The sequence below is a fragment of the Salmo salar genome, chromosome 10 (genome assembly GCF_965601325.2).
Source record: "Salmo salar chromosome 10, fSalSal1, whole genome shotgun sequence".
NCBI lineage: Eukaryota > Metazoa > Chordata > Actinopteri > Salmoniformes > Salmonidae > Salmo > Salmo salar.
In genome coordinates, this window is record NC_138300.1 from 121,174,256 (window position 1) to 121,201,350 (window position 27,095).

General features: G+C 46.4%; 1 protein-coding gene across 4 annotated transcripts in view; it reads right to left on the reverse strand.

The window, feature by feature from the left end:
• Positions 1 to 2,699: 2,699 nt before the first annotated feature.
• LOC106561719 (uncharacterized) overlaps positions 2,700 to 27,095 on the reverse strand; it is a 40,056-nt gene continuing 15,660 nt past the window's right edge. For 2 of the 4 annotated variants that reach the window (XM_045688537.2, XM_045688536.2), the window contains exons 13-26: positions 26,408 to 26,672; positions 26,117 to 26,184; positions 25,822 to 26,009; positions 25,443 to 25,485; positions 24,728 to 24,779; positions 21,540 to 21,613; positions 21,337 to 21,421; positions 21,090 to 21,186; positions 20,902 to 20,984; positions 18,179 to 18,280; positions 16,996 to 17,103; positions 9,969 to 10,148; positions 6,043 to 6,103; positions 2,700 to 3,584 (exon numbers count right to left, since the gene is read on the reverse strand). In XM_045688537.2, coding sequence (XP_045544493.2) covers positions 3,358 to 3,584; positions 6,043 to 6,103; positions 9,969 to 10,148; positions 16,996 to 17,103; positions 18,179 to 18,280; positions 20,902 to 20,984; positions 21,090 to 21,186; positions 21,337 to 21,421; positions 21,540 to 21,613; positions 24,728 to 24,779; positions 25,443 to 25,485; positions 25,822 to 26,009; positions 26,117 to 26,184; positions 26,408 to 26,672 — 1,633 coding nt within the window. In that variant the 3' untranslated portion in view covers positions 2,700 to 3,357. The remainder of the gene's footprint in view (positions 3,585 to 6,042; positions 6,104 to 9,968; positions 10,149 to 16,995; positions 17,104 to 18,178; positions 18,281 to 20,901; positions 20,985 to 21,089; positions 21,187 to 21,336; positions 21,422 to 21,539; positions 21,614 to 24,727; positions 24,780 to 25,442; positions 25,486 to 25,821; positions 26,010 to 26,116; positions 26,185 to 26,407; positions 26,673 to 27,095) is intronic. The other 2 variants (XM_045688538.2, XM_045688539.2) reach the window with 2 other exon arrangements.

The following is a 27,095-nucleotide window of genomic DNA, read 5'->3' on the forward strand; positions in this document are numbered from 1 at the left end:
CGTTCTCAATTCAGCGTTGATAAAAATACTTACGTCTGACCACATTCTAGAACCCCCTATGATGACACACCAGCATATGATGGATTCATTCTGTCTTCTTCTTTCCTTCTTAAAGGGAAAGTAATCCAAAAGTAATCAGATTATGTTACTGAGTTTGGGGTAATCCAAAAGTTACGTTACTGATCGGCTATGAAAAGCCAACTGACATTTACTACTGAGGTGCTGACCTGTTTGCACCCTCGACAACCACTGTAATTATTATTATTTGACCCTGCTGGTCATCTATGAACATTTGAACATCTTGGCCATGTTCTGTTATAATCTCCACCTGGCACGGCCAGAAGAGGACTGACCACCCCTCATAGCCTTGTTCCTCTCTAGGTTTCTTCCTAGGTTCTGACCTTTCTAGGGAGTTTTTCCTAGCCACCGTGCTTCTACACCTGCATTGCTTGCTGTTTGGGGTTTTAGGCTGGGTTTCTGTACAGCACTTTGAGATATCAGCTGATGTAAGAAGGGCTTTATAAATACATTTGATTTGATACAATTTTGGACAGGTAACTAGTAACGGATTACATTTAGAAAGTAACCTATCCAACCCTGTCTCTAGAGCCCGAGGGCATCACTGGAGACATACTGTTAAAACCCTTCGCTCCAATAGGAGCTTAAAGGTGCTGCTAGGTGACCTAAACTGCTTAACACCCCGGCCATCCTACAATCTAAGCTTGCTGGCCTCAATCTCACACAAATTATCAATGAACCTACCAGGTACAACCCCAAATCCGTAAACACAGGCACCCTCAGGGGTGAGAGATCATCCTAACTAACTCACCCTGCTGTTTTCAACCAAGTTCTCAGTGATCACTGCCTCATTGCCTGCATCCGTAATGGGTCTGCAGTCAAACGACCACCCCTCATCACTGTCAAACGCTCCCTAAAACACTTCTGCGAGCAGGCCTTTCTAATCGACCTGGCCCGGGTATCCTGGAAGGATATTGACCTCATCCCGTCAGTAGATGATGCCTGGTTATTCTTTAAAAGTGCCTTCCTCACCAGCATGCTCCATTCAAGAAAAATAGAACCAGGAATAGATATAGCCCGTGGTTCACTCCAGACCTGTCTGCCCTTGACCAGCACAAAAACATCCTGTGGCGTTCTGCATTAACATCGAATAGCCCCGCAATATGCAACTTTTCAGGGAAGTTAGGAACCAATATACACAGGCAGTTAGGAAAGCAAAGGCTGGCTTTTTCAAACAGAAATTTGCATTCTGCAGCACAAACTCCAAAAAGTTCTGGGACACTGTAAAGTCCATGGAGAATAAGAGCACCTCCTCCCAGCTGCCCACTGCACTGAGGCTAGGAAACACTGTCACTACCGATAAATCCACAATAATTGAGAATTTCAATAAGCATTTCTCTACGGCTGGCCATGCTTTCCACCTGGCTACCCCTACCCCGGTCAACAGCCCTGCGCTCCCCACAGCAACTCGCCCAAACCTCCCCCACTTCTCCTTCACCCAAATCCAGATAACTGATGTTCTGAAAGAGCTGCAAAATCTGGACCCCTACAAATCAGCCGGGCTTGACAATCTGGACCCTCTCTTTCTAAAATGATCTGCCGAAATTGTTGCAACCTTTTTTACTAGCCTGTTCAAACTCTCTTTCGTATCGTCTGAGATCCCCAAAGATTGGAAAGCTGCCGCGGTCATCCCCCTCTTCAAAGGGGGAGACACTCTAAACCCAAACTGCTACAGACCTATATCTATTCTACCCTGCCTTTCTAAGGTCTTTGAAAGCCAAGTTAACAAACAGATTACCGACCATTTCGAATCCCACCGTACCTTCTCCGCTATGCAATCTGGTTTCCGAGCTGGTCATGGGTGCACCTCAGCCACGCTCAAGGTCCTAAACGATATCATAACCGCCATCGATAAGGGACATTACTGTGCAGCCGTATTCATCGACCTGGCTAAGGCTTTCGACTCTGTCAATCACAACATTCTTATTGGCGGACTCGACAGCCTTGGTTTCTCAAATGATTGCCTCGCTTGGTTCACCAACTACTTCTCCGATAGAGTTCAGTATGTCAAATTGGAGGGCCTGTTGTCCGGACCTCTGACAGTCTCTATGGGAGTGCCACAGGGTTCAATTCTCGGGCCGACTCTCTTCTCTGTATACATGATGTCAGCTGGTCCTTTTGTGGCAGGGCTCAAATGCAGTGTAAATGTTTTTGGGGGGAATCAGTTCATTTGCATGGCAAAGAGGGACTTTGCAATTCATCTGATCACTCTTCATAACATTCTGGAGTATATGCAAATTGCCATCATACAAACTGAGGCAGCAGACTTAGTGAAAATTAATATTTGTGTCATTCTCAAAACCTTTGGCCACAACTGTATGCACTATATGTAATGATGTTTGTGTATGTATGTATGTATGTATGTATGTATGTATGTATGTATGTATGTATGTATGTATGTATGTATGTATGTATGTATGTATGTATGTATATAAATAATAAGGCCTCATATCATACGAGTGGATTACACTGCCTACAATTATTTTTGTAGCTTTGTGAGTTGTACATTATCTGAAATAAAAGTGTTGTTCAACCCAAGACTAATGAGATCTTACATTTGTCCTTATTCTTGGAATTGGATGACAGATCGTTCTCATCTAAATCAATTGCAAACAATCATGTGAGTTTAAACGCAATCATTTTTAATTACAACAAAATGAGGAAATCACAAACCTCCAGAAATGTTATGTTGTATGTGGTAACATTTTAGTTTTTATGTATTAGCCACATTAACATTGCTACTATTACACAGCCCTATATGTATGCATTAGCCACATTAACATTGCTACTATTACACAGCCCTATATGTATGCATTAGCCACATTAACATTGCTACTATTACACAGCCCTATATGTATGCATTTGGATCATTAGCTTATATAGCGTAGGCGTATTATAGAAAATCATCCTCTTTTGTCATCATCTCACTATTATCAAATGGAACACATTTCACTTCCTGTTTCATCGTTAATCATCAACAAAAGCACCACATTTTACAACCACTAATCAGTAGATTGACATTAACACTGGTTTGTAAGACCTTTTTAGGATTTGTATCACTGCATGACTATAGTCAGACTTCACACAAAGACGGAGGACTCCATTAGCTTCAATGTTTGCAGGTCTGTAGGGGTGGAAGCAATATAGTGGAAGCTCTACAACAATACTGCTTCTACGTATATAGATGCTTCAGATCTGACAACCTTGAAGTAGTTAAGCGCCAAGGGGAAGGGGGTAGGGAGAAAATTAGGACCAGGTATGACCCATCTGTAGTATGCATCAGCCACAGCCTCCATCCTCTTCCTCCCCCTCAAGTTCAGGGCTGCCGATCTGCACCTGCCTAGCCAGGAACATTCCATCTTCCCAGCGGGGTGGTGGTGATGATGATCCCCGCTGCATGTCTCTCTCCAATAGAAGAGGCTCCCCACTCTCTGACGTGGTCTTCTCTAAACAGTTAGACGCTGTGGTGTCTAACCCTTGGATCTGTGGCTGGAACCTTAGCTTGGCTGGGTCAGGAAAAACAGGGAAATCAAACCTAACTAAAAGTATTGTGTAATTAAAATAGTCCCAAGTTCCAAGCACCCAAGTGGATTTTAGATGTAATGGGCATTGATCATTTTAAAAACATTTCGGCATAAAGCCTTCATCAGGGTTTTACTGTGACCTAGATTGGTTAGGTCAGGTCAACATAACAGCACACATGGAATCAGATTAATTCAACATAATTGAAATCATTTTTTCAGTTTAGTAGATGGCGGTCTGTTTTGTAATGTTGTCAAAACACGATCATTTCCGAAGCCATTTCAGATCAGAAAAGCGGGGGGAGATCCAGAACAGAGGCTTACCCATAACCACCCTGAGGGAGGGCAACGTCAAGTGATGTCATAATGCTTCTTTCAACCTCCCTGGGATATAAGTGCCGTAATGTTTTCCTGAAGAGTCTCAAAATGTGGTTCTGGGTGCTGAAATTGTTTATTGCGTTGTCCTCTCTGGGTTCTGAGTTCACTTCACCCGTACACTTTAATATGTCTAGAAAAACAATACAAACTCAAATCTAGAAGGAAGCCTGAGAATTTTTTGATTACTTTATCTCAGTTTGATTTTTGAAATGCTACAAAGCTAAACTGACAATTATACTGTACTAGTCCAGTTGTGGAAGTTTTGAGTACCGGTATGCCCCTGTTCTGGAGGACATAAGCACATGGATTTTTAGCACACACATTAATCCCAAGCAGTGGATATTCAGTCAGCAGATCCAATGGTTAAGGTAGGGTTAATGTTAAGGTATGGTTAGGGTTAGGCATAGCCAGGGTCAGAAAACTGCCATCTGAAACCATTCCAAATCTGCCAGCTGTACAAGTTTGGACACACCTACTCATTACAGGGTTTTTCTTTATTTAAAAAAAAAACTATTTTCTACATTGTAGAATAATAGTGAAGACATCAAAACTATGAAATAACACATATGGAATCATGTAGTAACCAAAATAAAGTGTTAAACTAATCAAAATATATGTTATATTTGAGATTCTTCAAAGTAGCCACCCTTTGCCTTGATGACAGCTTTGCACACACTTGGCATTCTCTCAACCAGTTTCATGAGGTAGTCACCTGGATGCATTTAAATTAACAGGTGTGCCTTGTTAATTTGTGGAATTTCTTTCCTTAATGTGTTTGAGCCAATCACTTGTGTCAAGGTAGGGGTGGTATACAGAAGATAGCCCTATTTCGTAAAAGACCAAGTCAATATTATGGCAAGAACAGCTCAAATAAGCAAAGAGAAACGACAGTCCATCATTACTTTAAGACATGAAGGTCAGTCAATATGAAATATTTCAAGAACAAAGTTTCTTCAAGTGCATTCACAAAAACCATCAAGCGCCATGATGAAACTGTCTCTCATGAGGACCGCCACAGGAAAGGAAGACCCAGAGTTACCTCTGCTGCAGAGGATAAGTTCATTAGAGTTACTAGTCTCTGAACAGTTGATGTTGAGATGTGTCTGTTACTTGAACGCTGTGAAGCATTTATTTGGGCTGCAATTTCTGAGGAGACTGCATGAATCAGGCCTTCATTCTATAATTGCTGCAAAGAAACCACTACTAAAGGACACCAATAAGAAAAAGAGACTTGTCTGGGCCAAGAAACATGAGCAATGGACATTAGACTTATGGAAATATGTCCTTTGATCTGATGAGTCCAAATTTGAGATGTTTGGTTCCAACCGCCGTGTCTTTGTGAGACGCAGACTAGGTGAACGGATGATCTCCGCATGTGTAGTTCCCACCGTGAAGCATGGAGGAGGAGGTGTGATGGTGCTTTGCTGGTGACACTGTCTGTGATTTATTTAGAATTCAAGGCACACTTCACCAGCATGGCTACCACAGCATTCTGCAGCAATACACCATCCCATCTGGTTCATGCTTAGTGGGACTATTTGACCAAGAAGGAGAGTGATGGAGTGCTACCTCAGATGACCTGGCCTCCACAATCACCCGACCTCAACCCAATTGAGATGGTTTGAGATGAGTTGGACCGCAGAGTGACGGAAAAGCAGCCAACAAGTGCTCAGCATATGTGGGAACTCCTTCAAGTCTGTTGGAAAAGCATTCCAGGTGAAACTGGTTGAGAGAATGCCAAGAGTGTGCAAAGCTGTCATCAAAGCAAAGGGTGGCTACTTTGAAGAATCTGAAATATAAAATATATTTTGATTTGTTTTACACTTTTTTGGTTACTACATGATTCCATATGTGTTATTTCATAGTTTTTATGTCTTCACTATTATTCTACAATGTAGAAAATAGTAAAAAAAAAATAATAAGAACAACCCTTGAATGAGTAGGTGTGTACAAACTTTTGACTGGTACTGTACACTGCCACTACCCACTGAGATCTAAGACTTCCACACACAGATCAGAAGCCTAGATAGATTTCTAATGGGACTGATTCATTCACATCGTTCACCTTTCTGGAGGTTTTCATTTCTCTCTTTCAGATTGCTGATTTCCACACTCATCGCTGACATCTGGTATGGAGGGAAATGGTTTATTTTTAAGCTGCACTGAAGGTTGAATCTACAGATCCTTTCATTTGACCAGACTTTCTACACTCTTAGAAAAAAAGGTTTCAAAATGGTTCTCCCAATAGGAGAACCCTATTTGATTCCAGGTAGAACCATTTTCGGAACCAAAAGTGGTTCTTCAAAGGGTTCTCCTATGGGTACAGCCGAATAACCCTTTTAGGTTCTAGATAGCACCTCCTAAGAGCAAAGGAACCATCACTCCGTGCGCTTAGTTCGATTTTTCAAATGTAGGATTTTTGTTGGGGGTCTGACGGGAAATGTGTCCCAATTTGAGGCATGTTTTGTAAGGCTACAAACATTACTCTGTAGCATCATCTCATGGAGTCAACTCCTTGTCCAGTGCTCTTCTACTCCGAGTGGGAGTCTGTTAGTCAGTCAGATGTGGTCAGAGTCCCAAATGGCACCCTATTCCCTATATGGTGCACCTATGGGGCTCTGGTCAGAAGTAGTGCATTATAGAGGGAAAAGGGGGCCATTGGGGAAGCACTTGTGGTCAGTATCTGTGCCTCTGATCAGGTCAGCCAGTTTCCTCAAATAGGATTATTCATCCCAGTATAACAAGCGTAATGTGAGATTATTATTGTGCTGCATTTCACAGAGGAGTGATTATGGAGTCGGACACACCCAATCCCCCTCCCTTCCCTCCACCTCTCGCTCTCCCTTCCCTCCAACTCTCTCTCTCTCCCTTCCCTCCACCTCTCTATCTCCCTTCCCTTCCCTCCACCTCTCTCTCTCTCCCTTCCCTCCACCTCTCTCTCTCCCTTCCCTCCATCTCTCTCTCTCTGCCTTTACTCCACCTCTCTCTCTCTCCCTTCCCTCCATCTCTCTGCCCTTCACCTCTCTCACTCTCTGCCCTTCACCTCTCTTTCTCTCTCTGCCCTCCACCTCTCTCTGCCCTCCACCTCTCTCTCTGCCCTCCACTCTCTCTCTCTGCCCTCCACTCTCTCTCTCTGCCCTCCACTCTCTCTCTCTGCCCTCCATCTCTCTCTCTCTGCCCTCCACCTCTCTCTGCCCTCCACCTCTCTCTGCCCTCCACCTCTCTCTGCCCTCCATCTCTCTCTCTCTGCCCTCCATCTCTCTCTCTCTGCCCTCCATCTCTCTCTCTGCCCTCCACCTCTCTCTGCCCTCCACCTCTCTCTGTCCTCCACTCTCTCTCTGCCCTCCACTCTCTCTCTCTGCCCTCCATCTCTCTCTCTCTGCCCTCCATCTCTCTCTCTCTGCCCTCCATCTCTCTCTCTCTGCCCTCCATCTCTCTCTCTGCCCTCCACTCTCTCTCTCTCTGCCCTCCATCTCTCTCTCTCTGCCCTCCATCTCTGTCTCTGCCCTCCATCTCTCTCTCTCTGCCCTCCACCTCTCTCTGTCCTCCACCTCTCTCTCTCTGCCCTCCAACTCTCTCTCTCTCTCTCTGCCCTCCACTCTCTCTCTCTCTGCCCTTCACCTCTCTCTCTCTGCCCTCCATCTCTCTCTCTGCCCTCCATCTCTCTCTCTCTCTCTGCCCTCTACCTCTCTCTCTCTGCCCTCCACCTCTCTCTCTCTCTGTCTTTCTCTCTGCCCTCACCTCTCTCTCTCTCTGTATTTCACAGAGGAGTGATTATGGAGTCGGACACACCCAATCCCCCAATCCCCCTCCCTTCCCTCCACCTCTCTCTCTCCCTTTACTCCACCTCTCTCTCTCTCTCCCTTCCCTCCACCTCTCTCTCTCTCCCTTCCCTCCACCTCTCTCTCTCCCTTCCCTCCACCTCTCTGTCTCTCCCTTTACTCCACCTCTCTCTCTCTCTCTCTCTCTCTCCCTTTACTCCACCTCTCTCTCTCTCTCTCCCTTTACTCCACCTCTCTCTCTCTACCCTCCACTCGCTCTCTCTGCCCTCTACTCTCTCTCTCTCTGCCCTTCACCTCTCTCTCTCTGCCCTCCATCTCTCTCTGCCCTCCATCTCTCTCTGCCCTCCATCTCTCTCTGCCCTCCATCTCTCTCTCTCTCCCCTCCACGTCTCTCTCTCTCTGCCCTCCACCTCTCTCTCTGCCCTCCATCCCCCTCCCTTCCCTCCACCTCTCTCTCTCCCTTTACTCCACCTCTCTCTCTCTCTCCCTTCCCTCCACCTCTCTCTCTCCCTTCCCTCCACCTCTCTCTCTCCCTTCCCTCCACCTCTCTGTCTCTCCCTTTACTCCACCTCTCTCTCTCTCTCTCTCCCTTTACTCCACCTCTCTCTCTCTCCCTTTACTCCACCTCTCTCTCTCTACCCTCCACTCTCTCTCTCTGCCCTCTACTCACTCTCTCTCTGCCCTTCACCTCTCTCTCTCTGCCCTCCATCTCTCTCTGCCCTCCATCTCTCTCTGCCCTCCATCTCTCTCTCTCTCCCCTCCACGTCTCTCTCTCTCTGCCCTCCACCTCTCTCTCTGCCCTCCATCTCTCTCTCTGCCCTCCACGTCTCTCTCTCTCTGCCCTCCATCTCTCTCTGCCCTCCATCTCTCTCTCTGCCCTCCACGTCTCTCTTTCTCTCTCTGCCCTCCACCTCTCTCTCTCTCTCTCTCTCTCTGCCCTCCACCTCTCTCTCTCTCTCTCTCTCTCTCTCTGCCCACCACCTCTCTCTCTCTCTGCCCTCCACCTCTCTCTCTGCCCTCCACCTCTCTCTCTGCCCTCCACCTCTCTCTCTGCCCTCCACTTTTCTCTCTCTGCCCCCCATCTCTCTCTCTCTTTCAGCCCTCCACCTCTCTCTCTTTCTGCCCTCCAGCTCTCTCTCTGCCCTCCACCTCTCTCTCTCTCTCTGCCCTCCAACTCTCTCTCTCTCTCTGCCCTCCACTCTCTCTCTCTCTGCCCTTCACCTCTCTCTCTCTGCCCTCCACCTCTCTCTCTCTCTCTGCCCTCCACCTCTCTCTCTCTCTTTCTGTCCTCCACCTCTCTCTCTCTCTGCCCTCCATCTCTCTCTCTCTCTCTCTCTCTCTCTCTGCCCTCCTCCTCTCTCTCTCTCTGCCCTCCATCTCTCTCTCTCTCTGCCCTCCACCTCTCTCTCTCTCTGCCCTCCACCTCCCTCTCTCTCTCTCTCTCTCTGCCCTCCACCTCTCTCTCTGCCCTCCATCTCTCTCTCTGCCCTCCACTTCTCTCTCTCTGCCCCCCATCTCTCTCTCTCTTTCAGCCCTCCACCTCTCTCTCTTTCTGCCCTCCAGCTCTCTCTCTCTGCCCTCCACCTCTCTCTCTCTCTGCCCTCCACCTCTCTCTGCCCTCCACCTCTCTCTCTCCCGTCTCCCTTCCCTCCACCTCCCTCTCTCTCTCTCTCTCTCTCTCTCCCTTCCCCTCTCTCCACCTCTCTCTCTCTCTCTCCTCACACCCTCCCTCTCTTCCCTCATTCTCCCCTCCCCTACACCTTCCGACTCCCCTCCATCATCTATCTCTCCCATCCCTCCCCCAACTCCACCTCTCCTCCCTTCCTCTTTTTCCCTCCCCTCCCCTCCCCCTCCCCCTCCCCTGCATTTCTGTTTGATTAAGACAGAAGCCAGGGTTAACTAAGTCTACACTAATGTGTGTGTTTATGCGTTGAGAAGAACTCTGTTGGATGAGTTGCGAACTAGGGAGACGTCAGTGTGTCATTTCATTTCCGTGTCTAAGCAGCTACATGCAATATCATGCTGCCATTAATGATAGTAGTTTCTGCATGTTGAGTCCAGATGCTAATTTATCACTCAGTTAGTATAGTAACCACCCGGGCGTGGCATTATTAAGGCCTGCCATATAAAGGCTTTACAGGGTCATTCATTAAGCTTTCATAAACACTACATAAATGCAGTCATACTACATGTTTGAAGGATTTCTTACCGCGTGAGTCTTGCTGTGGAGTTCCTCCCTAAGGCGAGTCACCTCCTCCTCCTCCACCTCCCTCTCTGGGTCGTCCTCCTCTTCCTGCTCCTCAGACACAGGCCCCAGTCCCGCAAACTGCTGCTTCCTCATCAGCTCCTTCTCTCTCTTCCTCTGGCTGTGTAATGTGTCAAGGGAGTTCTGATTGAGAGGAAGAGGAGAGAGACTGAAGCAAGACACTCATATACCTGCTACATTTACCTGCTACATATACCTACTACATATACCTACCACATATACCTACTACATATACCTACTACAAATACCTGCTACATATACCTGCTACATATACCTGCTACATATACCTACTACATATACCTGCTACATATACCTGCTACATATACCTACTACAAATACCTACCACATATACCTACTACATATACCTACTACATATACCTACTACAAATACCTGCTACATATACCTGCTACATATACATGCTACATACACCTGCTACATACACCTACTACAAATACCTGCTACATTTACATTACATTTTAGTCATTTAGCAGACGCTCTTATCCAGAGCGACTTACAAATTGGTGCATTCACCTATAATATCCAGTGGAACAACCACTTTACAATAGTGCATCTAAATCTTTTAAGGGGGGGGTTAGAAGGATTACTTTATCCTATCCCAGGTATTCCTTGAAGAGGTGGGGTTTCAGGTGTCTCCGGAAGGTGGTGATTGACTCCGCTGTCCTGGCGTCGTGAGGGAGCTTGTTCCACCATTGGGGTGCCAGAGCAGCGAACAGTTTTGACTGGGCTGAGCGGGAACTGTGCTTCCTCAGAGGTAGGGAGGCGAGCAGGCCAGAGGTGGATGAACGGAGTGCCCTTGTTTGGGTGTAGGGCCTGATCAGAGCCTGAAGGTACGGAGGTGCCGTTCCCCTCACAGCTCCGTAGGCAAGCACCATGGTCTTGTAGCGGATGCGAGCTTCGACTGGAAGCCAGTGGAGAGAGCGGAGGAGCGGGGTGACGTGAGAGAACTTGGGAAGGTTGAACACCAGACGGGCTGCGGCGTTCTGGATGAGTTGTAGGGGTTTAATGGCACAGGCAGGGAGCCCAGCCAACAGCGAGTTGCAATAATCCAGACGGGAGATGACAAGTGCCTGGATTAGGACCTGCGCCGCTTCCTGTGTGAGGCAGGGTCGTACTCTGCGAATGTTGTAGAGCATGAACCTACAGGATCGGGTCACCGCCTTGATGTTGGTGGAGAACGACAGGGTGTTGTCCAGGGTCACGCCAAGGCTCTTAGCACTCTGGGAGGAGGACACAAGGGAGTTGTCAACCGTGATGGCGAGATCATGGAACGGGCAGTCCTTCCCCGGGAGGAAGAGCAGCTCCGTCTTGCCGAGGTTCAGCTTGAGGTGGTGATCCGTCATCCACACTGATATGTCTGCCAGACATGCAGAGATGCGATTCGCCACCTGGTTGTCAGAAGGGGGAAAGGAGAAGATTAATTGTGTGTCATCTGCATAGCAATGATATGAGAGACCATGTGAGGATATGACAGAGCCAAGTGACTTGGTGTATAGCGAGAATAGGAGTGGGCCAAGAACAGAGCCCTGGGGGACACCAGTGGTGAGAGCACGTGGTGCGGAGACAGATTCTCGCCACGCCACCTGGTAGGAGCGACCTGTCAGGTAGGACGCAATCCAAGCGTGCGCGGTGCCGGAGATGCCCAGCTCGGAGAGGGTGGAGAGGAGGATCTGATGGTTCACGGTATCAAAGGCAGCAGATAGGTCTAGAAGGATGAGAGCAGAGGAGAGAGAGTTAGCTTTAGCAGTGCGGAGAGCCTCCGTGACACAGAGAAGAGCAGTCTCAGTTGAATGCCCAGTCTTGAAACCTGACTGATTAGGATCAAGAAGGTCATTCTGAGAGAGATAGCAAGAGAGCTGGCCAAGGACGGCACGTTCAAGAGTTTTGGAGAGAAAGGAAAGAAGGGATACTGGTCTGTAGTTGTTGACATCGGAGGGATCGAGTGTAGGTTTTTTCAGAAGGGGTGCAACTCTCGCTCTCTTGAAGACGGAAGGGACGTAGCCAGCGGTCAAGGATGCGTTGATGAGCGAGGTGAGGTAGGGGAGAAGGTCTCCGGAAATGGTCTGGAGAAGAGAGGAGGGGATAGGGTCAAGTGGGCAGGTTGTTGGGCGGCCGGCCGTCACAAGACGCAAGATTTCATCTGGAGAGAGAGGGGAGAAAGAGGTCAAAGCACAGGGTAGGGCAGTGTGAGCAGGACCAGCAGTGTCGTTTGACTTAGAAAACGAGGATCGGATGTCGTCAACCTTCTTTTCAAAATGGTTGACGAAGTCATCCGCAGAGAGGGAGGAGGGGGGGGGGGGGAGGGGGAGGAGGATTCAGGAGGGAGGAGAAGGTAGCAAAGAGCTTCCTAGGGTTAGAGGCAGATGCTTGGAGTTTAGAGTGGTAGAAAGTGGCTTTAGCAGCAGAGACAGAAGAGGAAAATGTAGAGAGGAGGGAGTGAAAGGATGCCAGGTCCGCAGGGAGGCGAGTTTTCCTCCATTTCCGCTCGGCTGCCCGGAGCCCTGTTCTGTGAGCTCGCAGTGAGTCGTCGAGCCACGGAGCAGGAGGGGAGGACCAAGCCGGCCTGGAGGATAGGGGACAGAGGAAATCAAAGGATGCAGAGAGGGAGGAGAGGAGGGTTGAGGAGGCAGAATCAGGAGATAGGTTGGAGAAGGTTTGAGCAGAGGGAAGAGATGATAGGATGGAAGAGGAGAGAGTAGCGGGAGAGAGAGAGCGAAGGTTGGGACGGCGCAATACCATCCGAGTAGGGGGAGAGTGAGAAGTGTTGGATGAGAGCGAGAGGGAAAAGGATACAAGGTAGTGGTCGGAGACTTGGAGGGGAGTTGCAATGAGATTAGTGGAAGAACAGCATCTAGTAAAGATGAGGTCAAGCGTATTGCCTGCCTTGTGAGTAGGGGGGGAAGGTGAGAGGGTGAGGTCGAAAGAGGAGAGGAGTGGAAAGAAGGAGGCAGAGAGGAATGAGTCGAAGGTAGACGTGGGGAGGTTAAAGTCACCCAGAACTGTGAGAGGTGAGCCATCCTCAGGAAAGGAACTTATCAAGGCGTCAAGCTCATTGATGAACTCTCCAAGGGAACCTGGAGGGCGATAAATGATAAGGATGCTACATATACCTGCTACATATACATGCTACATATACCTGCTACATACACCTGCTACATACACCTGCTACATACACCTACTACAAATACCTACTACATGTACCTGCTACATGTACCTGCTACATGTACCTGCTACATGTACCTGCTACATATACCTGCTACATATACCTACTACATATACCTGTTACATATACCTACTACATATACCTACTACATATACCTACTACATATACCTGCTACATATACCTGCTACATATACGTGCTACATATACCTGCTACATATACCTGCTACATTTACCTGCTACAATTACCTGCTACAATTACCTGCTACATGTACCTGCTACATATACCTGCTACATATACCTGCTACATATACCTACTACATATACCTACTACATATAGATGCTACATATACCTGCTACATATACCTACTACATATACCTGCTACATATACCTGCTACATACACCTACTACATATACCAGCTACATATACCTACTACATATACCTGCTACATATACCTACTACATATCCCTGCTACATATAGATGCTACATATACCTGCTACATATACCTGCTACATATACCTGCTACATATACCTACTACATATACCTGCTAGATACAGTTGAAGTCGGAAGTTTACATACACCTTAGCCAAAGTCATTTAAACTTAGTTTTTCACAATTCCTGACATTTAATCCACGTAAAAATTCCCTGTTTTAGGTCAGTTAGGATCACAACTTTATTTTAAGAATGTGAAATGTCAGAATAATAGTAGAGAGAATGATTTATTTCAGCTTTTATTTCTTTCATCACATTCCCAGTGGGTCAGAAGTTTACATACACTCAATTAGTATTTGGTAGCATTTCCTTTAATAAATTGTTTAACTTGGGTCAAACGTTTCAGGTATCCTTCCACAAGCTTCCCACAATAAATTGGGTGAATTTTGACCCATTCCTCCTGACAGAGCTGGTGTAACTGAATCAGGTTTGTAGGCCTCCTTGTTCGCACACACCTTTTCAGTTCTGACCACAAATTTTCTATAGGATTGAGATCAGGGCTTTCTGATGAGCACTCCAATACCTTGACGTTATTGTCCTTAGGCCATTTTGCCACAACTTTGGAAGTATGCTTGTGGTCATTGTCCATTTGGAAGACCCATTTGCAACCAAGCTTTAAGTTCCTGACTGATGTCTTGAGATGTTGCTTCAATATATCCATATAATTTTCCATCCTCATGATGCTATCTATTTTGTGAAGTGCACCAGTCCCTCCTGCAGCAAAGCACCCCCACAACATAATGCTGCCACCCCCGTGCTTCACGATTGGGATGGTGTTCTTCGGCTTGCAAGCCTCCCCCTTTTTCTTCCGAACATAACGATGGTCATTATGGCCAAACAGTTCTATTTTTGTTTCATCAGACCAGAGGACATTTTTCCAAAAAGTACGATCTTTGTCCCCATGTGCAGTTGCAAACCGTAGTCTGGCTTTTTATTGCAGTTTTGGAGCAGTAGCTTCTTCCTTGCTGAGCGGCCTTTCAGGTTATGTCGATATAGGACTCGTTTTACTGTGGATATAGATACTTTTGTACCCGTTTCCTACAGCATCTTCACAAGGTCCTTTGCTGTTGTTCTGGGATTGATTTGCACTTTTCGCACCAAAGTACGTTCATCTCTAGGAGACAGAACGTGTCTCCCTCCTGAGCGGTATGACGGCTACGTGGTCCCATGGTGTTTATACTTGCGTACTATTGTTTGTACAGATGAACGTGGTACCTTCAGGCGTTTGGAAATTGCTCCCACCTGAGGTCTTGGCTGATTTCTTTTGATTTTCCCATGATGTCAAGCAAAGAGGCACTGAGTTTGAAGGTAGGCCTTGAAATACATCCACAGGTACACCTCCAATTGACTCAAATGATGTCAATTAGCTTATCAGAAGCTTCTAAAGCCATGACATAATTTTCTGGAATTTTCAAAGCTGTTTAAAGGCACAGTCAACTTAGTGTATGTAAACTTCTGACCCAATGGAATAAGTGAAATAATCTGTCTGTAAAAAATTGTTGGAAAAATTACTTGTGTAATGCACAAAGTAGATGTCCTAACCGACTTGCCAAAACTATAGTTTGTTAACAAGAAATTTGTGGAGTGGTTGAAAAACTAGTTTTAATGACTCCAACCTAAGTGTATGTAAACTTCCGACTTCAACTGTATATCTATATACAGTGAGGGAAAAAAGTATTTGATCCCCTGCTGATTTTGTACATTTGCCCACTGACAAAGAAATGATCAGTCTATAATTATAATGGTAGATTTATTTGAACAGTGAGAGACAGAATAACAACAAAAAATCCAGAAAAACGCATGTCAAAAATGTTATAAATTGATTGGCATTGTCTCCTAAAGTTGATTCAGATGCGGGATCGGGGCACCACCAGTACAGAGCTTGCTCAGGAATGGCAGCAGGCAGGTGTGAGTGCATCTGCACGCACAGTGAGGCGAAGACTTTTGGAGGATGGCCTGGTGTCAGGAAGGGCAGCAAAGAAGCCACTTCTCTCCAGGAAAAACATCAGGGACAGACTGATATTCTGCAAAAGGTACAGGGATTGGACTGCTGAGGACTGGGGTAAAGTCATTTTCTCTGATGAATCCCTTTTCCGATTGTTTGGGGCATCCGGAAAAAAGCTTGTCCGGAGAAGACAAGGTGAGCGCTACCATCAGTCCTGTGTCATGCCAACAGTAAAGCATCCTGAGACCATTCATGTGTGGGGTTGCTTCTCAGCCAAGGGAGTGGGCTCACTCACAATTTTGCCTAAGAACACAGCCATGAATAAAGAATGGTACCAACACATCCTCCGAGAGCAACTTCTCCCAACCATCCAGGAACAGTTTGGTGACGAACAATGCCTTTTCCAGCATGATGGAGCACCTTGCCATAAGGCAAAAGTGATAACTAAGTGGCTCGGTGAACAAAACATCAACATTTTGGGTCCATGGCCAGGAAACTCCCCAGACCTTAATCCCATTGAGAACTTGTGGTCAATCCTCAAGAGGAGGGTGGACAAACAAAACCCCACAAATTCTGACAAACTCCAAGCATTGATTATGCAAGAATGGGCTGCCATCAGTCAGGATGTGGCCAGAAGTTAATTGACAGCATGCCAGGGCAGATTGCAGAGGTCTTGAAAAAGAAGGGTCAACACTGCAAATATTGACTCTTTGCATCAACTTCATGTAATTGTCAATAAAAGCCTTTGACACATGAAATGCTTGTAATTATACTTCAGTATTGTAACGAGGGTCGTATAAAGGGGACCAAGGCACAGCGTGTAGAGTGCTCATAATACTTGAATGATGACACTTAAACAGAAAACAACAGCCAACAGTTCCGTCAGGTACTTACAAAACGGAAAACAACTACCCACACCAACACAGGAAAAACAGGCTGCCTAAGTTTGGCTTCCAATCAGAGACAACGATAGACAGCTGCCTCTGATTGGAAACCATACCTGGCCAAAACATAGAAAACAAAAACATAGAATGCCCACCCATCTATCACACCCTGACCTAATTAAACAGAACAACACAGCTCTCCTAGGTCAGAGCGTGACAAGTATTCCATAGTAACATCTGACAAAATATCTAAAGACACTGAAGCAGCAAACTTTGTGAAAATCAATATTTGTGTCATTCTCAAAACTTTTGGCCACGACTGTATACCTATTACAAAAACCTACTACATATACACTACTGTTAATGGCCTCAACTGAACTTCAGTATCTGTTCTGATCCTTCCCAGCTTTCATATTGGCTCAACCCCTCTCCACTCTCACTTACAAGAAACACATCTGAGTTTACCTTGATGACCTTCGACTTCGGTGCCCAGTCTTGCAGACCTCCTCCTCCTCCTGCTGATCTGCCATAGACCTGACCCAACTGCTCACGCTCCTTAAATAGACTCTTCAGCTGGTCATCCAAATAATAATGTAAATATCAAATAATACACCAAAGAGAGGAGTTTCTATAAGTATACCTGTTCTGTTCTAACAGTCTACTGTACCTGTGCTTTTCTAAGAGTCTACTGTACCTGTTCTAACAGTCTACTGTACCTGTTCTGTTCTAACAGTCTACTGTACCTGTTCTAACAGTCTACTGTACCTGTTCTAACAGTCTACTGTACCTGTTCTGTTCTAACAGTCTACTGTACCTGTTCTGTTCTAACAGTCTACTGTACCTGTTCTAACAGTCTACTGTACCTGTTCTGTTCTAACAGTCTACTGTACCTGTTCTAACAGTCTACTGTACCTGTTCTAACAGTCTACTGTACCTGTTCTGTTCTAACAGTCTACTGTACCTGTACCTGTTCTAACAGTCTACTGTACCTGTTCTAACAGTCTACTGTACCTGTTCTGTTCTAACAGTCTACTGTACCTGTTCTAACAGTCTACTGTACCTGTTCTGTTCTAACAGTCTACTGTACCTGTTCTGTTCTAACAGTCTACTGTACCTGTGCTTTTCTAACAGTCTACTGTACCTGTTCTAACAGTCTACTGTACCTGTTCTAACAGTCTACTGTACCTGTTCTGTTCTAACAGTCTACTGTACCTGTTCTAACAGTCTACTGTACCTGTTCTGTTCTAACAGTCTACTGTACCTGTTCTAACAGTCTACTGTACCTGTTCTGTTCTAACAGTCTACTGTACCTGTTCTGTTCTAACAGTCTACTGTACCTGTTCTGTTCTAACAGTCTACTGTACCTGTTCTAACAGTCTACTGTACCTGTTCTAACAGTCTACTGTACCTGTTCTGTTCTAACAGTCTACTGTACCTGTTCTGTTCTAACAGTCTACTGTACCTGTTCTGTTCTAACAGTCTACTGTACCTGTTCTAACAGTCTACTGTACCTGTTCTAACAGTCTACTGTACCTGTTCTGTTCTAACAGTCTACTGTACCTGTTCTAACAGTCTACTGTACCTGTTCTAACAGTCGACTGTACCTGTTCTAACAGTCTACTGTACCTGTTCTAACAGTCTACTGTACCTGTTCTGTCACCAGTCTTCTCTGTTGATCCTGGTTCACTATGTTATCCACACAAACCGTTTTCTCTTTCTTGCTGCCAGCAGCTGCTTTCTGTTCTGTAGCCTGTAGATAAGGAAAGGCATTACTCAAATTGTCTGGATAAACTGACTCTTTCCTCTACAGCTTTAATGAGACATGATAGTGTTTTACCCTTGCCTGGTCACAGATATCTGGCATTTGGCATGCCGCAAAAAACAATCTGGGACCAAGCTAAAGGTTTCTAGTACTAGAGTCTGGAACACTGTCTATGTGTGTAGTCTACCTGATGGAACACTGTCTATGTGTATAGTCTACCTGATGGAACACTGTCTAGGTGTGTAGTCTACCTGATGGAACACTGTCTATGTGTATAGTCTACCTGATGGAACACTGTCTATGTGTGTAGTCTACCTGATGGAACACTGTCTATGTGTATAGTCTACCTGATGGAACACTGTCTATGTGTATAGTCTACCTGATGGAACACTGTCTATGTGTATAGTCTACCTGATGGAACACTGTCTATGTGTATAGTCTACCTGATGGAACACTGTCTATGTGTATAGTTTACCTGATGGAACACTGTCTATGTGTATAGTCTACCTGATGGAACACTGTCTATGTGTATAGTCTACCTGATGGAACACTGTCTACGTGCATAGTTTACCTGATGGAACACTGTCTATGTGCATAGTTTACCTGATGGAACACTGTCTATGTGTGTAGTCTACCTGATGGAACACTGTCTATATGTGTAGTCTACCTGATGGAACACTGTCTATATGTGTAGTCTACCTGATGGAACACTGCTGTGTATAGTCTACCTGATGGAACACTGTCTATGTGTATAGTCTACCTGATGGAACACTGTCTATGTGTGTAGTCTACCTGATGGAACACTGTCTATGTGTATAGTCTACCTGATGGAACACTGTCTATGTGTACAGTCTACCTGATGGAACACTGTCTATGTGTGTAGTCTACCTGATGGAACACTGTCTATGTGTATAGTCTACCTGATGGAACACTGTCTATGTGTGTAGTCCTCCTGATGGAACACTGTCTATGTGTGTAGTCTTCTGATGGAACACTGTCTATGTGTGTAGTCTATCTGATGGAACACTTTATGTGTGTAGTCTTCTGATGGAACACTGTCTATGTGTATAGTCTACCTGATGGAACACTGTCTATGTGTGTAGTCTACCTGATGGAACACTGTCTATGTGTGTAGTCTACCTGATGGAACACTGTCTATGTGTATAGTCTTCTGATGGAACACTGTCTATGTGTGTAGTCTTCTGATGGAACACTGTCTATGTGTGTAGTCTTCTGATGGAACACTGTCTATGTGTATAGTCTACCTGATGGAACACTGTCTATGTGTATAGTCTACCTAATGGAACACTGTCTATGTGTATAGTCTACCTGATGGAACACTGTCTATGTGTGTAGTCTACCTGATGGAACACTGTCTATGTGTGTAGTCTACCTGATGGAACACTGTCTATGTGTATAGTCTACCTGATGGAACACCGTCTACATGTATAGTCTACCTGATGGAACACTGTCTATGTGTGTAGTCTACCTGATGGAACACTGTCTATGTGTATAGTCTACCTGATGGAACACTGTCTATGTGTATAGTCTACCAGATGGAACACTGTCTATGTGTGTAGTCTACCTGATGGAACACTGTCTATGTGTGTAGTCTACCTGATGGAACACTATCTATGTGTATAGTCTACCTGATGGAACACTGTCTATGTGTATAGTCTACCTGATGGAACACTGTCTATGTGTATAGTCTACCTGATGGAACACTGTCTATGTGTATAGTCTACCTGATGGAACACCGTCTACATGTATAGTCTACCTGATGGAACACCATCTACATGTATAGTCTACCTGATGGAACACTGTCTATGTGTATAGTCTACCTGATGGAACACTGTCTATGTGTATAGTCTACCTGATGGAACACTGTCTATGTGTATAGTCTATCTGATGGAACACTGTCTATATGTATAGTCTACCTGATGGAACACTGTCTATGTGTATAGTCTACCTGATGGAACACTGTCTATGTGTATAGTCTACCTGATGGAACACCATCTACATGTATAGTCTACCTGATGGAACACTGTCTATGTGTATAGTCTACCTGATGGAACACTGTCTATGTGTATAGTCTACCTGATGGAACACTGTCTATGTGTATAGTCTATCTGATGGAACACTGTCTATATGTATAGTCTACCTGATGGAACACTGTCTATGTGTATAGTCTACCTGATGGAACACTGTCTATGTGTATAGTCTACCTGATGGAACACTGTCTATGTGTATAGTCTACCTAATGGAACACTGTCTATGTGTGTAGTCTACCTGATGGAACACTGTCTATGTGTGTAGTCTACCTGATGGAACACTGTCTATGTGTATAGTCTACCTGATGGAACACTGTCTATGTGTATAGTCTACCTGATGGAACACTGTCTAGGTGTGTAGTCTACCTGATGGAACACTGTCTATGTGTATAGTCTACCTGATGGAACACTGTCTATGTGTATAGTCTACCTGATGGAACACTGTCTAGGTGTGTAGTCTACCTGATGGAACACTGTCTATGTGTATAGTTTACCTGATGGAACACTGTCTATGTGTACAGTCTACCTGATGGAACACTGTCTATGTGTATAGTCTACCTGATGTAGCTGGCGTAGAGTCTGTAGCCTCTGAACTGCCTGGTCTCTCTCCTGTTGCAGCTGATTGGCTCTCCTCCTGCTCTCTGTGAGCAAGACAAAGTGTGTGAGAGAGAGCGTGTTTGGAAGTTCAACGCTAAAAGTGCAATGATTCCAGTGGCTTCTCCTGCTTTTTCCATAGAAACACCTACCCTCTAGCTGAGACCTCAATGAGTCAGTGTGCTGCATTTTTTCTTGACCTCCATTACATTGACCTTCTCCACCGGCCTGCTCCTTTAGGTTAATCAACTGTGGCAATGAGAGAGAGAGCGGGAGGAGGAGAAAGAGAGATAGAAAAAAGCAAAAGAGAGAGAGAAAGTGGGAGGTATCTTTCATAATGGACAAAACGTCAAAGATATACAGTAATACCTTTGAAAAGTGATAAGAGCCCTCCAATACCTTCAACTCCAGTGTAGAAACCTTGATTTGTGCCTCTGTCTTCTCGGCATCTCTCAGTCTCTCCAGACTCCTCAGAGCATGTTCCCTGTAAACGGGACAATGATACGTCAGACAACATTCTCTCGTCATGGGTCATCTTTGGATTAGCTGTGAGAGATACTGTTAATATTCAAATGTACATGTTACAGGTAAGGCTCACATACTTCTCCCTCAGCTGCTGCTCTCGCTCTGCCACTTCCAGCTCCAGCCTCTGAAGTTCACTATTTAGCTGTGACACCTCATGACAGTCAGGACGTGCAGAAGAGGGAAACACATGAACAAATTGACTGATTGTTTAATTGATTGATTAACTGACTACCCCACCTGTCCCCTGGCTGACTGTTCAGTTCAGTGTCTCTGTCCCTCAGCATGTCCCACACCTTTATGTAAAGCTGCCCCTCATCTGGGCCACGTCCACCTCCTCCAGAGACACCATCTACAGTGCCTTCGGAAAGTATTCAGACCCCTTGACTTCTTCCACACTTTGTTACGTTACAACCTTATTCTAAAATGGATTTGTTTTTCCCCCCCTCAATCTACACACAATACCCCATAATGACAAAGCAAAAACAAGGTTTTTCAGAACTTGTTGCTAATTTATTAAATATGAAAAAATTAAATATTACATTTACATAAGTACTCATACCCTTTACTCAGTACTTTGTTGAATTACAGCGACGAGTCTTCTTGGGTATGACGCTACAAGCTTGGCACACCACTATTTGGGGAGTTTCTCCCATTCTTCTCTGCAGATCCTCTCAAGCTCTGTCAGGTTGGATGGGGAGCGTCGCTGTACAGCTATTTTCAGGTCTCCAGAGAGGCTCTGGCTGGGCCACTCAAGGACATTCAGAGACTTGTCCCGAAGCCACTCTTGCGTTGTCTTGTCTATGTACTTAGGGTCGTTGTCTTGTTGGAAGGTGAACATTCGCAGATGTGTGCCTTTCCAAATCATGTCCAATAAATTGAATTTACCACAGGTGGACTACAATCAAGTTGTAGAAACATCTCAAGGATGAACAATAGAAACAGGATGCACCTGAGCTCAATTTTCAGTCTCATAGCAAAGCATCTGAATACTTGTGTAAATAAGGTATTTCTGTTTTTTATTTGTTAAAAATGTCTAAAAACCTGTTTTTGCTTTGTCATTATGGGGTATTGTGTGTAGATTGCTGAGGAAAATATGTTATTTAATCAATTTTAGAATAAGGCAGTAACGTAACAAAAATGTGGAAAAAGTAAAGGGGTCTGAATACTTAACGAATGCACTGTATAACTCTACCCTCGCCTGGCCCCATCACCTCCTCCAGGGAGACCATCTGTAGCTCTACCCTCACCTGGCCCCATCACCTCCTCCAGGGAGACCATCTGTAGCTCTACCCTCACCTGGCCCCATCACCTCCTCCAGGGAGACCATCTGTAGCTCTACCCTCACCTGGCCCCATCACCTCCTCCAGGGAGACCATCTGTAGCTCTACCCTCACCTGGCCCCATCACCTCCTCCAGGGAGACCATCTGTAGCTCTACCCTCACCTGGCCCCATCACCTCCTCCAGGGAGACCATCTGTAGCTCACCTGGTCCCATCACCTCCTCCAGGGAGACCATCTGTAGCTCTACCCTCACCTGGCCCCATCACCTCCTCCAGGGAGACCATCTGTAGCTCACCTGGCCCCATCACCTCCTCCAGGGAGATCATCTGTAGCTCTACCCTCACCTGGCCCCATCACCTCCTCCAGGGAGACCATCTGTAGCTCTACCCTCACCTGGCCCCATCACCTCCTCCAGGGAGACCATCTGTAGCTCACCTGGTCCCATCACCTCCTCCAGGGAGACCATCTGTAGCTCTACCCTCACCTGGCCCCATCACCTCCTCCAGGGAGACCATCTGTAGCTCACCTGGCCCCATCACCTCCTCCAGGGAGACCATCTGTAGCTCTACCCTCACCTGGCCCCATCACCTCCTCCAGGGAGACCATCTGTAGCTCACCTGGTCCCATCACCTCCTCCAGGGAGACCATCTGTAGCTCTACCCTCACCTGGCCCCATCACCTCCTCCAGGGAGACCATCTGTAGCTCACCTGGCCCCATCACCTCCTCCAGGGAGACCATCTGTAGCTCTACCCTCACCTGGGCCCATCCACCTCCTCCAGGGAGACCATCTGTAGCTCTACCCTCACCTGGCCCCATCCACCTCCTCCAGGGAGACCATCTGTAGCTCTACCCTCACCTGGCCCCATCACCTCCTCCAGGGAGACCATCTGTAGCTCTACCCTCACCTGGCCCCATCCACCTCCTCCAGGGAGACCATCTGTAGCTCACCTGGCCCCATCACCTCCTCCAAGGAGACCATCTGTAGCTCTACCCTCACCTGGCCCCATCACCTCCTCCAGGGAGACCATCTGTAGCTCTACCCTCACCTGGCCCCATCCACCTCCTCCAGGGAGACCATCTGTAGCTCTACCCTCACCTGGCCCCATCCACCTCCTCCAGGGAGACCATCTGTAGCTCTACCCTCACCTGGCCCCATCCACCTCCTCCAGGGAGACCATCTGTAGCTCTACCCTCACCTGGCCCCCATCACCTCCTTCCAGGGAGACCATCTGTAGCTCTACCCTCACCTGGCCCCATCACCTCCTCCAGGGAGACCATCTGCAGCTCTACCCTCACCTGGCCCCATCCACCTCCTCCAGGGAGACCATCTGTAGCTCTACCCTCACCTGGACCCATCACCTCCTCCAGGGAGACCATCTGTAGCTCTACCCTCACCTGGTCCCATCACCTCCTCCAGGGAGACCATCTGTAGCTCTACCCTCACCTGGCCCCATCACCTCCTCCAGGGAGACCATCTGTAGCTCTACCCTCACCTGGCCCCATCCACCTCCTCCAGGGAGACCATCTGTAGCTCTACCCTCACCTGGCCCCATCCACCTCCTCCAGGGAGACCATCTGTAGCTCTACCCTCACCTGGCCCCATCCACCTCCTCCAGGGAGACCATCTGTAGCTCTACCCTCACCTGGCCCCCATCACCTCCTTCCAGGGAGACCATCTGTAGCTCTACCCTCACCTGGCCCCATCACCTCCTCCAGGGAGACCATCTGCAGCTCTACCCTCACCTGGCCCCATCCACCTCCTCCAGGGAGACCATCTGTAGCTCTACCCTCACCTGGACCCATCACCTCCTCCAGGGAGACCATCTGTAGCTCTACCCTCACCTGGTCCCATCACCTCCTCCAGGGAGACCATCTGTAGCTCTACCCTCACCTGGCCCCATCACCTCCTCCAGGGAGACCATCTGTAGCTCTACCCTCACCTGGCCCCATCCACCTCCTCCAGGGAGACCATCTGTAGCTCACCTGTCCCAGCTCCTCCAGCGAGACCTGTTCATCCCGTGTCTGTGGTGGTATACTAGGAAAGACAAAATGAAAATGTTCCTGTGTCTCTGTGTTTCCATGTCCCCGTCTCTCTTTGTCTCTGTGTTTCCATGTCCCCGTCTCTCTGTGTCTCTGTGTTTCCATGTCCCCGTCTCTCTGTATCTCTGTGTCCGTGTGTCACTCTGTGTCTCTCTGTGTCTCTCTGTGTCTCTGTGTCTCTCTGTGTCTCTCTGTGTCTCCATGTAGTGTGTCTCTGTCTCTGTGTCTCTCTGTGTCTCTCTGTGTCTCTCTGTGTCTCTCTGTGTCTCTGTGTCTCTCTGTGTCACTCTGTGTCTCTGTGTCTCTCTGTGTCTCTCTGTGTCTCCGTGTAGTGTGTCTCTGTGTCTGTGTCTCTCTGTGTCTCTCTGTGTCTCTCTGTGTCTCTCTGTGTCTCTGTGTCTCTCTGTGTCACTCTGTGTCTCTGTGTCTCTCTGTGTCTCTCTGTGTCTCTCTGTGTCTCCGTGTAGTGTGTCTCTGTGTCTGTGTCTCTCTGTGTAAATCAAGATGCATTTTAAGTGCATTCAGAATCTAGAGACAGACGACATTTGGATTCTTCACAATTCATACATTACTATGCTTGTGCAAGTAGTCCTGGTTCTACGTTGATAGAAAATACATCATTATTATATATTTAATAGAAGAATGGGATCATACTCACTCTGTCTCTGTCCCTTTATCAAACGTTTCTACCGTTCCCCTACCTGCAGAGGACAACAGTGTCACCTCCTTGTTTTCCGTAGTGCACTACTGGCACCACAGACTGAGAGATCGTCACTCTAATCCAGGGGGTTTGGCAACCCTGTTCCTGGAGTGCTGTAGGTACTGCAGGATTTACTCCCAACGAGGGCAGCACACTGAGAAACTTAGTTAATTGATCATTATCAGTGATTGGTCTTCTAGGTCAGTTAAATCCAAAACATGAAGTACCTGCAGCACTCCAGGACTAGGGTTGCCTATATCACTGCTCTATTCACTTTGAAATAATTTATGAATAAATGAATTGCTGAACAAATTCATTAATAAAATTAAAGTTTTACCCAAGATATGAGGGTTGCCTTTAACTTTGAGTCTGTTGTGTAGAGCCTGACTCCGACTCCTCTCCAGCTCCAACTGTTGTTTACAAGCGTCCAGCTCTACCTTCAGCAGAGAGCCAGCATCTTTAATGACTCCGCTCAGCTCTGCGTCTTTACTGGCCCTGTGCAGATGAAGAGTCTGAATCTCTTCCCTGAACGAACAACACATTTATGTAATGGTTAATTATAGACATTTGAAATGTCTGGGAATCATAAAAACGGTCTAATCGAAATGTTCGTCTGGATAGTCCACGCTCACTTGTCTCTCTGTCCCTCTGTCTGAAGTCTCTCAACCTCCACCTTCAGCCGTACCACCTCCTCTTGAAGCTGAAAGCCACAAATCACACAACTACACAGATCTCAACAATACAGAACACTAAGGATCAATAAGCGATCACATTGAAATTGATTTTTTGTGTCTACAGTTAGGGTACGTTAAATAAGGTGATTGCTTGATCGCTTGATCAATTGATTGACCGATTTGATTTAATTTACTGTTTTTATTTACTACATCTACAGCCACGGTACGTTAGAGACGATCTCATCTTACTGTATCTCCAGGGTTCTTCTCTCTGAGTTCCTCTAGTTCTGCCTGGGTGGATTGTAATGCCATAGCCACATCTTGCCACTTCTCGCTCCAGTGTGAGGCCACACCCCTAAGCTCCTCCATGTTCTGAGCCGACTCAGCCTCCAACCGCTGCAGCTCCTCCCCCTTCTGACACAGCCCCTCCTCCTTTTCCAGGAGCTCCGCCTCCAACTTCAGGCAGCATTCGTGCAGCCTCTGGTTCTCTGACTCCAAGGCATCCTGGGATTCACTGGTGATATGATGTGATGTTATTGACGTTAGCGATGACAATCCTATCATTAATGCATGCCCATAGTTGTTGTGTTAAAGACATTATGAAACACAAATCAACCCCTAGCCTCTACCCACAATGCACTTGTGTAGATCTGAGAGGATTGGATAGGTGTAAATAGGCCTGTGGCGGTCATGAAATTGTGTCAGCCGGTCATTGTCATGCAAAAGTTTTAAAAAACGGATCTCACGGTAATTGACCGTTAATTAACATAAACACGTTTAACAACTCCAGGTCTTCACACATACAAGCCTTTGGACCCTCTACATTTAAAAACTAAAAGTATAATAAATCAATTTAATATACACCATCACAAAAAAAATCCATGATTTATTTTAGTCAGGTCTAAAGAAACATTATGATATGAAGAAAATGTATTTC